The 13,704-nt window shown below is 42.7% G+C and overlaps 1 protein-coding gene across 1 annotated transcript in view; it reads right to left on the bottom strand.

Annotated features, from left to right (window-relative positions):
• LOC140307856 (fidgetin-like) overlaps positions 1-13,400 on the bottom strand; it is a 32,893-nt gene extending 19,493 nt beyond the window's left edge. The window contains exons 1-2 of the mRNA XM_072386818.1: positions 13,144-13,400; positions 12,333-12,369 (exon numbers count right to left, since the gene is read on the bottom strand). Of these exons, the coding sequence (XP_072242919.1) occupies positions 12,333-12,363 (31 nt within the window). The 5' untranslated portion in view covers positions 12,364-12,369; positions 13,144-13,400. The remainder of the gene's footprint in view (positions 1-12,332; positions 12,370-13,143) is intronic.
• Positions 13,401-13,704: the final 304 nt, after the last annotated feature.

The following is a 13,704-nucleotide window of genomic DNA, read 5'->3' as shown; positions in this document are numbered from 1 at the left end:
CATGCACGCCACACACACGCTCTCCTAAGGTGACATCCAGCAGCAACGTGTCATTGTCCATCGATCAATAGCTGTAATCACATTCACGGGAGATGAACATGGCAGTGGGCTCTTTATTGCGTACACAGGCTAAAATGACAACCACTGCTGGCTGTGCTTGCAATGATATAAGAAAACGCAGTGCTTACTTCTAAAGTAAATAAAGCTCTGTGGCCTGCCTCGGGCTCAGCTACCATCGACGAGACCAGACTCAATGTGGCAATGCCTGGAAATGACTTGTCACAATCTGATTAATGATAACAGCAGAGGTAATTGTGTAGCAACAGCACAAGCCACTTAAGAAGGAGAGTGTCAAGTCTGCCTCAATAATGTTTATCCCCGGTGTGTATGTGAAAGTGTGTGTAAACGTCACATATTCCACATGATTAGAACATTAGAAAAAAGTGTTTTGCACTTTTTTTTAACTGAAAAACTGAATGTGCTACTTTCAGCTAGACAAGAGGCTAGCAAAAGGATGTTAAATTTCAAATTAACCGAGAAACGGATTTGGACTGGGACTGTAAAACTGCAAATGCGTGATGACTGTAAAAGTCAAGCACCTTGTGTCTTGACAGTAGTTTATCATTTGTCACAGTTGACTTTTAACGGTGACGTGAGGTAAAACTGGACATCGTGAGAATACCTTTCCAAAGAAAATGCAAATATTCTTTTTTTTTCAATCGCGTGCCAAAAAGCTGTAAGAACATGCAGGTATTTTTGGGAATAGGAATGAAACTGGCCAGATGCGGACAACATGACATTTTTTAATTCAAGGTAATAAAATATAACTTGAATTGTTGGGACACTATTTTTGCTTTTTACTAACCCGAAGTCCAAAACTCCAATGTGTGCAATTCACAAAAATAAAAAAGCAATAAAAAAATGACTCTGACATTAAAAGAGGAGCAGATTTTCTGTCTATTGACTTATCACTTAATTATTTCAGCTCCAAATTTGACATTTTGATTGTTTAAAGTTTCTTGGACTAAATTAATATAGTCAATGTATTTTGTCCAATTTGTCATCTCTGTCTAGACAATGGCCAAATGTAACTTTTTTCGGCTTTTTACTCTGACTTTTTTACTCACGTCACAACATTGCTGATGAAAAATATTAGATACTATACACTGTACTATTTAATGTCCAGACTTTATTTAACTGCGCCTTCCTATAAAACTATCACTCATTGAATGTTTTTAGTCTAAATGTAAATGGTGTAAACCCTAAAGTATTGTCATATATTTGTAATGTGTCATATCTAGCGGATAGGAATATAATTGGTAGGAAGGTGGAAGAACAGTGCAAAAGACGGGAAAAAGGGTGTATTTATCAGAGATGAGTTGGGACATAAGATAAGGAGTGATACTGCTGGCTTGTTCCGAGATGAATGTCATTCCATCACTGAGGTCCCATGGGGGAGATGAGTCAAGGCTAAAGAACTAAGACAGAGGAGCCAGACATTCCAGCTATGATATTTCCATTCTGGAGAGTTTTGGTATTTATCTATCTCCTCATAAATCAGTTAGCTAATACTTCCTTTAGGCCAGGATTATTCACTTACAGTAATTTATTTTACGCCTTTAGTTTCTCCAAACTTCATATGCCTTTTAAGCGGTGCAAAAAAACACCTGCTAGTCCAGAGCAGCCCCACACTACCTGCACGCTTCCTGCAACTGGAAAAGTGATTGACGTTCAGTCTATAGACAGTTTCATTTTGTAAACAATATCGTGCTGCTGCGGATGCCCGGGCTCTTGTCAACAACTTGTACTAACAGCTGACCAGATGTGTCCAAGGGTTACGGCGTCTCCTAGCAACAGTAAAATGTTCTGGCAAAACAGGCAAATCTGAAAACTCAATACGGATTTTTACTCTGCGTCATTCCCGACACTTTGCTGGCCAGCAGAACTTCGAATAATGCTGGTCCTCTCAGTTCAAGTTCAATCTCTTATGCAGCTTATGCAGTACCTGTTCCACTCTGTCAGGCCCAGATTTACCTGAGTGTGCCAAGTCCCTCCAACCCCACATCCCTGTCCTTGACTTAATCGCAGCTCTAAAGCCGCTGCTCATCAGGTTGTTAGTTGCTCTGAGATTCTCAGACATTGCTACAGGACTCTTATCTCATCAGTCAGTCTGCAACAGTGCACAGGAAATGAGACACATAAGGGCGATACCGCCAACAACACTCATCTGTCAAGACACACAAGCTCAACTACCAGACTGTAGCAAAACGACTCACATTGAATAGGACGTGTGGCACAGCGGTGAAGTGGATAAATTGAATCGCTGACGTTAAACAAGATAAGTCATTAGAAGCACCCCTGTAGCTTAAAGCTCAATTCAACAAGAGGACAGAGGAGTTGTTTTATTTGGTGCAGCTGTGCAACTGACGGAGTGGTGAACTTCTTGTTGCCTGGACATGCATGCGCATTTCTTTAATCATGAGAGTGTGTGTGTGTGTGTGTTTCTGACGCATCTCCCTCACAGAGCTGGACTGTGCTGCTGCTTGTGACTGAAGGCAGAGAGAAGAAGGCAGTGGGGAGGAAATATATAAAGAGAAGACAGAGAGAAACAGAAACTGAATGCCAAGCAGAGGCACAGAGAGAGAAACAAAGACTGAGACAAACACATACAGTGATAGGGAGATGGAGGGGAGAAGGAGACACATACAGAGAGATAGGGAGCAATGCTGGATGTGTGTTCTGCATCCCAAGGGATCACTTACTCAGTATAGACACAGTACTGGAGGACAGAGTACAACAAGGGTTCATTGGCCAAAATCTCTCCTCTTTACACTCACATACACACACACAATCCCTCCAAGCAATATTCCTGTAAGCACTCGTCCACTGAGAATAACCGCATTGACTGAAGTGGAGAGGAGGAAGGAGTGTAAGAGGATGATAGAATGAGGGGTGGAAGGAGAAAATAAAAGCGGAGGGATGAGGAGGAAGCTGGAGGAGGAGTGTCCACCTGGCCAGTGTCCAGGGGAATTAAAACAGTCTGTTTACTGCTTTCAGCGCCTCAACAGTGCCATGTTAGCCTAATGGTACGGACATGAAGCCAATTGATTTGTAGACCAATAGACCTGTCCCACAGCACAGGCAGATTACCTAGATCAGTGGCTCTGCATCGAATAGACATCGCTTCTCATTCGTGCCCCACAGGCAACGGAATGTGAACAGGGTTTAATGTGGGTCTCTGTGTGGGCAAGCTTGCATACACAGACACGTGTTCCCGGGATTAGAAAGTGTGTTAATTCTTGACTTATGACTTGTTGCAGCCTGGTGACGGGTTCTTTTTCTTTTCTTACTGAACAATCATGTTCAGTGCATTTTTTTTTAGATCATTTCTATGTAAAGCAACTCGCTCCATTTGCGGTCTGTCGTTTTACAATCAGCACCTGGCAAGCTACCAGCAAGCTGACAATGTGAAACTGACACAAGGAGGGAAAAAAAACCATACAGAATGGTGTTTCCTCATCAGCAGGAATTGCAGAATACATAATTGCACAATATTCAAGTTTATCTTGTTTTACCAACAACATTGATTAGCTATTGCTAAGAAAGACAAAGCACAAGTCAACAGTCATTTTCAAAATTATAAAATAAATAAATTATCTGCATTGTTTAAAACAAACAAAAAAAACAACTCCATCCACATGAAAACACACAGACATAACTGAAACTAAACTGAAGTTGTTACCATGTGCATACAAACATGCTCTCGCTACTCTTCAGGTTTGTCTCTGGAGGGTTGTTTTAACACATTCTGATGCCTCCATTCCTCAGTATAATCTGCGATTAACTGTACATTTATTTGCAAATATGTAAACAGTCCTGTTAGCACGGTTAGCACCAGCGCTACCTCAGCTCGGCCCACAGGTGACGTGTAAACAAAGGGGAGATCGGCACATATCATGAAGCTAAATCAAGGAGACGGTGGTACGAAACCTGACACTCTATACTAAAAACCTCGGTTTTCCTGTCCACACAACACTTTACTCTAAAAAAAAGTGAACATTTTCACCCTGGGAAGTGTTTTCCAAAATTTAGGTTTAAATGCCTGAAACTGTGTTTCAATGTGGACAATAGCACAATAACACATACATTTTTTTTTTCAAAATACCTTTGTGTGTACAGGGCCGAAAAGTGTAGTTGACCCTAAATGACTGGCTGTGGAGAACAAGTTTTCCTTAAAATTCCATCTGAACATCCATATTTAATTAACAGTTTAGCCCCGATGTCTAGGCAAGCTACAATTAAAAGCAAGATCATATTTGCTCGAGCACTATAAAATGCATGCTAATAACTACATTTATTTGCTGTCATTTTTTTCTCTTCCTAACGAGTGATCTTCGAGTGATATAAGATAACCCTGGAACCTTAATCTATCGTATACATCTGATGTCTCAAAGTACCATTGCTGAGAGAGTAATATTTTCCCAGAGGGATTTAGCTTATCAAGCACATGATACACATCTGTGCATATTATAATGTTTTAAATCCAATGTGGCACCCACATAAAAAAAACCTTACAACTAGACAATGAAAGACCACACACACTTGAAACTACAGTTATCCATGTGTACGGCCGTATAGTGAGAATAATTCCCAATTCTCCACAGTTTTCACTCATGTCACTGTCCCACTTGATAAGCATGAAAATCCATTTATCTACAAAGAAACTGTATGGTCTGTATTGGACAATGTCTCTTTCATGGTCCCTAGCAGGCCTTTTTTTTTGTCCACAAAGCCACCCAACTGACTTCACCGCGTCTGTAATAGGCCACATTCATTTGATATAGACACATCAAGGGAGATACTGCAGTGGTTTCGCCGTGCATCAAGAGGAGTGGAGCTGGTTCACAGAGGAAGCGATATGCTCTGAACATAAAAGAACAATGGATGCAAGGCAGATGCATTTAGGCAAAAAGAAAAAAGACGAAGTGGATGCCATGCAGGCCTGCATATGAGCACCACATACAGTATGTAGCCTATGCTTGAATAAAAACAGACAAAAAAAATAAAAAATAAAATGGACACACAGTGTCATTATCGCTCGACTTTTTCCTGCTTGTGAGTTATTCTTGAAACTCCAGGTTGAGCAGAAGGACGGAGATCCAGAATTAGGCCTTTAAGGAGAAGAGGAGGAGGAGGAGAAGGAGCAGTCAGATTACAGATTAGAGGGCGGGGAAGTGGTGGGATTAAACATGCAGAGTAGAAGGTTGCTCAACTAATACAGCTTGGCTATGGGCGTTGTCACATTTAGTCCTGTGGATTATGGTGGGGTTAGTGCGCCGACAAAACTACACTGACAGGATGGTTTAAGAGAAAAATTACTGTCCTGGAAACACTTATTTAAACACATTCTAGTGTTTTTGCACATCTAATCCATATCTGTGCAAATGAGCTGCAGAGAGCTTTACAACACAAGGCAGACACACAAACCTTTGCGACTTTGGTTTTAACAACAAGCCTACGTTTTAACCACCCTCTGGCTAATGCAACTAATGAATGAGAAAATGCTAGCAGGCTAACAGCTCTAATTCTCCTTCACAGGCTATCATGTTGCAGCCCGGAGACAGATCAATACCATTTGCTCAACACACAGGAGGCCTGGGAATCTATAAAAGAGCTTTTATTGAGTAATTAAACACCCATTACTGTCCCGTGCAGCCAAACAATAAATTTGATCAGCCTCTCAGGCGCAGATCCAGCTGTGATTAATACTCAGTGCATGCATGACATAAAAGACCACAATGACATTTTGCTAAGTCCCGCTTTAGACAAGAGACAAGAGTTCGGCTGCTTACGGTGGCTGCTTCAAGGTTGTTTAGCACATCATTGCTTTTACAGAGCAGTGAGGAAGATTTTGTAGTCCGCCTACAGTCCACCCCTGCTGACCTGGGGTCCAATCTCAGCAGGATCTCCCCACCTGAGCCCACATGAGTAAGTGACACACCCAACAATTGCTATTACAACCTTGCGATTATTAAAAAAACACAAATACATACTTGCTGCTGTTCTATCCTTCTCATTGCAGAGGACATCAGCATTTGTTAGACGAGACGGAGCACATTTATTTTACATCTAAAAACACGTGAAACCAGTTATTTTGTATAAAACTTTTCTTGAAAGTTGCTTAAGAATTTTTCTCAAAGATGTGGTATTTCGCTGAAACTCTGTTGAAAACACATCACAAGGTTTGTGCAAAGAAAGAAAAATATGAGCACGAATGCTGCAAAGACTAATCTGATACAGGCCTCAATTCCTGTGTGCCTTCTCACATAAAAGTATTCGACAAAGTGTTTGCAACCGAGCGTGAGCACATTGTTCCACGGTGGTCTCTACTTTACTTTTCAGCTTTGTTAGAGTAAAATCTTGAGACTTTTTATTTTCATTTAATTTTTTTTCCAATTTCCTAACGTCCTTCTTCACAATTCAAAAACCTGTCACAATCCCATCCTTGTTGGAGAATATTTAACGTTGTTGAGCCAACAATATGGCATCTGGGTGATTCTCCTAAATATGAATGGCCCATTCACGGGGCTCAATGCAGTCGCTTGGCAATGGCCCTTCTTCCCCTCCCTCCTCCATACTCAAAATAATATTCAGCGCAGCAGTCTTGGCACTTTTCCCCGAAATCAACAAAAGAGGAACTCGAAAATGTCCCTGAAACCCTCAAAGCATTAAGCCTCTGTGAGATGCAAGTACTTGGCACAAGCAAAGCGATTTAACGACAATGGGCAAATCATACAGTGCTTTGTGAGATTTAGGGGATACAATAGCACTCCGTTTCCAAAGCACACATTAGTAAGCATGTCATTGGGACCCCCTGGGGGATTTGAGCAGCCTAGAGGATTGTGCAGTGAAGAGGATAAATATATGTTACTGGGCAAGGAGATGGACCGGTGCCAGCGTCTCCCTCCTTCACGCGACATATTGTGGATTACAGAGTGAGGACTACATTAATAGAATAATCTCCTGACCACACAAACTAACCCACAAACTGAACCCATTTGGCTTGTTAAGTGTACACATTGCATTGCATCCAAAATCAATTTACGACCATTTAACAGAGCTCAAGAGGTGCAGATGAGGAGAGATTCCCGCCTTGCAAAAAAAAGCAGCGAACTCCTGCCATGAAAATGAAACAAAACCAAAAAGAAACGGAAAAAAAACTTGTTATAAATGTGTGACGCTTGCAGCCATGCTGACCTCTGAGTGCTAAACAAAACCAGCAACGGACAAGCAGACACCCACTCAAAAGTCAATACCATGCGTGCCTCCTCTTCCTCTTGTATGGTTAATGCATGATGCCAGGTAGGGGAGACAGACGGAGAGTAGGATCTCATTATGCGCTGCGTGCTATCATTAGCTATCTACCACATGTGTCCATCCTGCCAGCGGAGTCATACAAGCAACATCCTAATGTTCTCGCCTGCTTCCTGTGGGGAAACTTGGCCAACACACACACACACAGAGCACACACACAATAACATAATCACATGTATGCATACAAACATCTTCCCTCCCCAGTAAGCCTGGCCTCACAAACATAAGAACTCGAATACATTTTTTTAAACAAAACTACTGTGATTCCGCATTCCCTAATAAGAGCTTCTAATGCTGTTCTCTTTGATCTCAGGGCAAAGGAAATATCTTCAGGTTGCAGACTGTTGGTCAGACAACATATCATTTAAAAAATGTCTCCTTGGAATCTTGGAAACTGGGGTGGACATTAATAAAAGCAGTGCGTCTCTGCAACCAAATAACAAGCCGCAACAATGTGGAGTGCCCTCCAAAAAGGAAGTCTAGATTAGAGTATTTGGAAAAAAAAGAAGGAACTGATTTAATGTTTCTCTTATGAAAATTTAAAAAAAATTGCAAGGCGTTATACACATTATATACCCTTAATATATGCACGAAAGTATGTATTCAGATATAAGTTCAGCACGGTTACAAGTTAGAGCTAGAGATGAAATTGGCTGATTCACTGACCAATAGAAACAGTAAATAAACTATTTGAAAACAACATATATTAAGCATTACTTAAAAATTAAAAAAAGATGACTCAGGGTGCTACCTCTTTGTTTTAGACAGACAAAAAAAAAACATGTCTGAGGGCTTCCTGAGTTTAAAAAGAGCATATTTACTAAAAATGACAATGGTGGCGGCAAAACTTGGAGCTCTCCGGTTGTATTTGCTCTCACTTCCAGTTTGTGTCCATCTCCCAGAGGCCACATGCAGCACACAAAACAGCGATGTTGTGCCACACGCCCAGCCACTCAACATCCTTTGTGTCCAGCCCCTGGCAGCCCTCCAAGCCCAAACACACGCGCGTATAGACACAAATTCAAACTCGCACCCACTGAACGTTTGTTCATTAACGCGCATGCACACCTTTGCCACCTTGCAGGCAAAGAGAGTGGAAAAAAAAAAAGTGTCGCCAACTTACTTTGACGCTCGTGTGAGATGACTCGCTAATCAAGACGTTTGAACTGAGTCTCAGACAGGAGGTGCGGGGGGGTGGGGTGGGGGGGAGTGGGGCTTGGTGGCAGCAGCAGACGGCCACTATCTCTCTGAGCCTTGCTGTTCATCAGTTCATCAAGCCATGCAGCCAGAGCCGGACAGAGAAGAGCAGCAGAGATTACAGTCAGCTCTTTTCTTGCTTCCTTGCTCTAGCTGCCTTTTTCCATGGACCCTGTATTTAAAAAAAAAAAAAAAGGCTCTCAACGGAGCCCTCCATCCTCGCGCCAAATGACTGGCGAGCTCTGACGCATATCAATGCACAATTTAACTTAAGACTTCCATGGCAATAACCTAATTAGAAACAGCCCCTTCTCATTTAAAGGCACAATGTTAAGGATAAGCTGTATGCTGACACGTATATTGAGGTCTAATGGCGCAGAATATTCCAACATAGATTTTTTTTTTTTTTGGTTCCCTTTTTAATAAGTCCTTAGCATATTTAACACTTCCACAAGCTGAATGTTTTAATATCTGCCAGAGAATCCGGGCCACGGGTGGTGGAGATTGCTGGTTAAGAGTACAGGGAGGTGAGTGGGGGTCTGTTTAAAATTCAGAAAAGGGGGCAACAGATTGCAAAAGTAGGTAGGTGGGAGTTAAAATATAAAATATCCACTGCTTTGATTTGATTAAAACGAACTCATTACATAAAACGAGAGACTTCAAACATTTTGGAGGGATTCAGAGTTCAAAGAAAGCGAGATAATGCTTTAAATGCTAGAATTAACATGGAAATGAATTTTGCGCCTGGAAAGTAAGACGGGAAAAAGAAAAATCTGGAATTCCAGTGACACTGATCTCCGATCAGTTTGGGCTTCTCTGGCTCAACAGGATCTCAGCTGTTACGGAGACCTTAGCTGACCCCACAGCTGCTGTTGTCTGCTTGTGATGCACTTGCTTTCCTCCTTTTTTTTTCCAAATTATCTTTGCCTTCAACTTCAGCCAATAGTTTTTAACTGACAAACCTGATCTTAAATCTTCAAATTAGATTGTTTGAATTGTATAATTTTCCCTACCTGGACCATATTCTTTTGGAAGATATATCCACAAAAACCTGACCAACTAGGCCTGGTTTTTTTTCAAGCACAAAATCATTCTCTTGGTACGGACCAAAGGTTACAGTTAGCCCAGTGATAGTAAGCTGGACGTTTTTCTTGAACTCTAAGTCAGAGTCTTTTGTAGATACCTCTTTTTTAAGCACCCCCATCAGATTTTGACTTGTCAACACTGAGAGAGTGAAACATGGAGAATGAACTAGAATCGGAGGACAGTGTGAAAAAGGCTCAGTTGCAACATGAAAAAAAAAGACCCCATCAACTGGCAACTGTCACGAAAAACAAAACCCCCATAGAAAGCTAAATAAAATGCAGCCCCAGTGTAGCAATAAAAGAGGGGGCGGTAAAGAGGATCACAGTGTCAAGGATTTTCAGGAATTGGCGTCCGCTCATCTACGGAGAGGCGCAGGCAGCGGTGCTACCGACAGCTGCTTGCCATCTCTGGGAAAAGGAACTTAGATCAGTGAGGAGGGGGCTGTCAGCAAGACGCAGGGAAACACACAAAGACTACACAGCCTCGCTACAGTTAGCTGACACAAAGCCCCAGCGCCGTCTTCTGGGACGGAGAGAGGGAAGAGAGGAGGGGATATAAGTGGACAAAGAGTGAAATAGATGAGAGAGCAAGGAGACAAGACAGGCTGACGCACTGTCGAGCAAACGCCGAGAAAAGAAGGGGAGTGGGGAGGGGACAGGGAGATGGAGGAGAGTGAAACAGACAGACAGGTCCGAGAGGGATTTGTTCTATTTGCATGCGCCAGGCTCCCATGGGGTCCAGCTCGGCTCGACGAGCCGAGAGCACAAAAGATAACACTTAACATATTTGCTAAAAGATGACAACCCTGCCTGGATCTCGTTTGAAGAGGCCTTTTGTCAGGATGCTCAGACAGGAGAAACCCACTGATATGGACGCAGCAGAGACTCACACGTGTGTGTGTGTGTCTCTGGCTTTCTTCCTGCCTCTGTGTGTGTGTTTAAAAACCACAACATTTCCCCACATCGCCTCACAACTGCCAGAAGTCCCCCGGGGCGGGCTCGATCGCACGCCGGTGGCTCCGGGACGGTAAAACAGCTTTTAATGGTAAACATTACAGAGTGATAGAAAGTGTCAGGATAATTTATTTATACGGCCCCGCTGGGAGTAGCTCAGCCAACCTCGAAGCACCCCGGCTTTCTCTGTTCATTTGAATGTCCATATTTAGATAAATAAAGGCAGAGTAAAGGGGCGCCTGTTTGTAAAGCACTTTTTCTTCCATCCCTATTATCTCTCCTCTCTCTGTCCCTATTAGCTGTACAGGGGGTCTGCCAGAGATGCGAGGCAATACGTTATGTGTATAATGAGGGGGATTATTGCTACTGTCACTATTAGACTCACAGACTGCGCATCCAGATCTAAAGCTAAGTATAGACTAAGAGGGACAAACAAAAATCTGAGCATCTACATTATTTACAACACACACAATTAGTGCCTGCGCTTCCCTTTCTTTCACAAACATAATTGCACACACTTGTATCTTAAAATCTACACGTCCCATCAGCCCGAGCAACAATATCTTGGATGTCTAAACCCATATTTAACCAAAACTCTCAAAATCATCTGTATTGTGTTTAAAACACACACACACACAATCATCACATCATATCTATTTTCGTGGAAGTGGGAGACCGAACACACACACACACGCACACCAACAGCATGATAGTGCAGCAGCAGAAGAGAGGGGGAAAGAGCACATGACATGAAGCATATAAATGTGTGTGTGTGTGTGTGTGTGAGAGAGTGAGAGAGAAAGAGGATGAGATCAAAGGTTGTTTGGAAAAACCAAGGATGTGCAATCGTGGAACTCCGTTCTCACTATCAACAGGGCGGCGAGGCTGTTGCCTCGATCCACCCCCCGTTCTGCATGAAAAGTGCGACGACGCTGCAGCAACAGGATTCTTTTAGGTGACCTGAAATTTCAAGGTGGGACACATTTTTACAGCGGGTCGCACTCACGGCCGCTCGCTCGTGTTACAAATTCCACGACCCTCTCACAGCTCAGCATTAACAATTACAACAGTGTAATAAAACAGAACAGAAATAATCCCCTTAATGTGCATTTTTCACTTTGTAGGCCTTGTTCAGTGCGATCCCAATTCACATCCACATTCCACTTGTCCCATTAAAAGGAATCTAAAGACCTGATGTTTGAACACAAACTCAGGAAAAAAATAGATCCCTGTTTGTGTTGTATCTGTCCTGATAAAACCAGAGGTTTGAAGATTTCGAAAGTTTCAAAAACAATCCTCCTCAGCAGATTACATTTCCATCCTTCTTAGAATAAAATCTAATTAGGGCTGCAGCAAATTAAGCCATCTGTAATTTAAAGGTAGGCACGTTTATTCACTAAATATTAATTACCGGATTATGTGTGCCATAGAAGGTTGTATTTGTGCGAAAAAGGCTGGGTAGAAATCGTAAGAAATAAACACAGACAAGACTGCTGCAATTTTGAATATTTATGCCACAGGTTTAAAAAAAAAGAAATAATTAAGTGAACAATTTAAATTGCAGCTGAACATGTGAACACAAAGTGTTATTTTCAGATAAAATGCCTCCTCACCTCCACCAGCTGCTCAATCTGAGTTTTCTTTACAGCTCCCACTTTGGCAATAATTGTAAAACAACAACAGAATTAAAAGTGGAGAAGTTAATGTTAAAATCAGCCTTACCATAGACGCTGTTGCTGCTGCTGCTGATCATGTCGTGCTGCTGGAACAGGGGGAGAGGAAGAGAAAGAGAGGAAGGAGAGATGAGAGCACTGGAATTAATTTTTGGAGCAAAAAAAGCGGAAGGAAGGAGTCCTCCTCGAGCAAAGGGAGAGAAAAAAATAGAAAAGCTTTACATTACGGGAGAGGCTACTGTTTTGGCTGCGGCGCAAAGGTGGGCCCTGCAAGTCTATGGAGCGAGAAACTCAATCGTAGAGGGATCTAACCTACATGCATCTCATTGGAAAGTGGAACCCGGGATGACAGGAGAAGAGGTGCAGGGGGAAAAAATAATAATAAACTGGTCAACTCAAGTCAGTGCTCACAACGCCCTATAACGTCCAGGCTTTAAACAGGCAAGCTGCAGGGACGCAGCATAACGCTCCATGCACGGCGTGCACAGGGCAACTTGTTGTGACCGTGGCGCCGCAGCCGCTTCATGGAAGCAGGAGAAGCATCGGTGTGCAAGCAAGTTTTTTTCTTTTTTTCTTTTTTTTTTTGTCCCTGTTGGGAGTGCGGCACACAAACAATTGTGGTCTGCAATTTAACCGTGGCGCAGGTGCGCTCCTTTAAGAAAGAGAGAAAAACATCAATTTTTGCGCAGCAATTCTCGCCCGAGCATCGTTTTGCGAATCGGGAAACTTGTCAAATGAAACGCTGCACGTGCATTATTCCAAAATAAGCGGCGTGCGCAGGCTGCTCCGGTGCGGGCGCGCTGTCTGCTCTGATCGCTCTAATTGCAGACGCAGCGGATCCCCGGACTAACCCTCCTTACCTGTATTTTCTCTTCTCTTCTCCTTCTTCTTTTTCTTCTTCTTTAGCGACAGGTTGACCTCTCACGTGGGGAGGGGAGTTAGGGTCGCATCGATTCCAACGAGGGGTTCTGCAGATGGACGTGGCGTCGAGGTTAAGCCGGGTTGCGTGCGAGCTGAAACCATCCCAAGTTAACGCAGGAAACACTGACCACAGCCACTGCCATGTTGGAATTTCACCAGCCCTGAACAGCTGCTTCTCAGACTGACCAGTACGCCGTCCACTGCGCATGCGCTTACAAGGGAAGAGGAGGGAGAGAGGAAATGAAAATTCCAATTATTGGCTATAAGGTTATTATGAGCGACTAGTTTGTATGGTAAGCGTGACAACCGTGATGAAAGATGAAGAAAAAGGCGTTTAATGATTGAAAGACGAGAGAGTGAGTGCGTCTTAACAAGTTATTACAAGTGATATGAATTTACAAAATGAACAATTTAAAGGTCAGATGCTTTTTTTCTTTTCTCTTTGCCAAAAGCGTAATATCTTTAGGTGCAAAGTTTTGAAAAGTGATCAAAAGTTCTCA

Source organism: Leuresthes tenuis, unplaced genomic scaffold (genome assembly GCF_036924035.1).
Source record: "Leuresthes tenuis unplaced genomic scaffold, fLeuTen1.0.hap1 SCAF_1, whole genome shotgun sequence".
Taxonomy (NCBI): Eukaryota; Metazoa; Chordata; class Actinopteri; order Atheriniformes; family Atherinopsidae; genus Leuresthes; species Leuresthes tenuis.
This window is presented reverse-complemented; position numbering and strand designations above follow the sequence as displayed.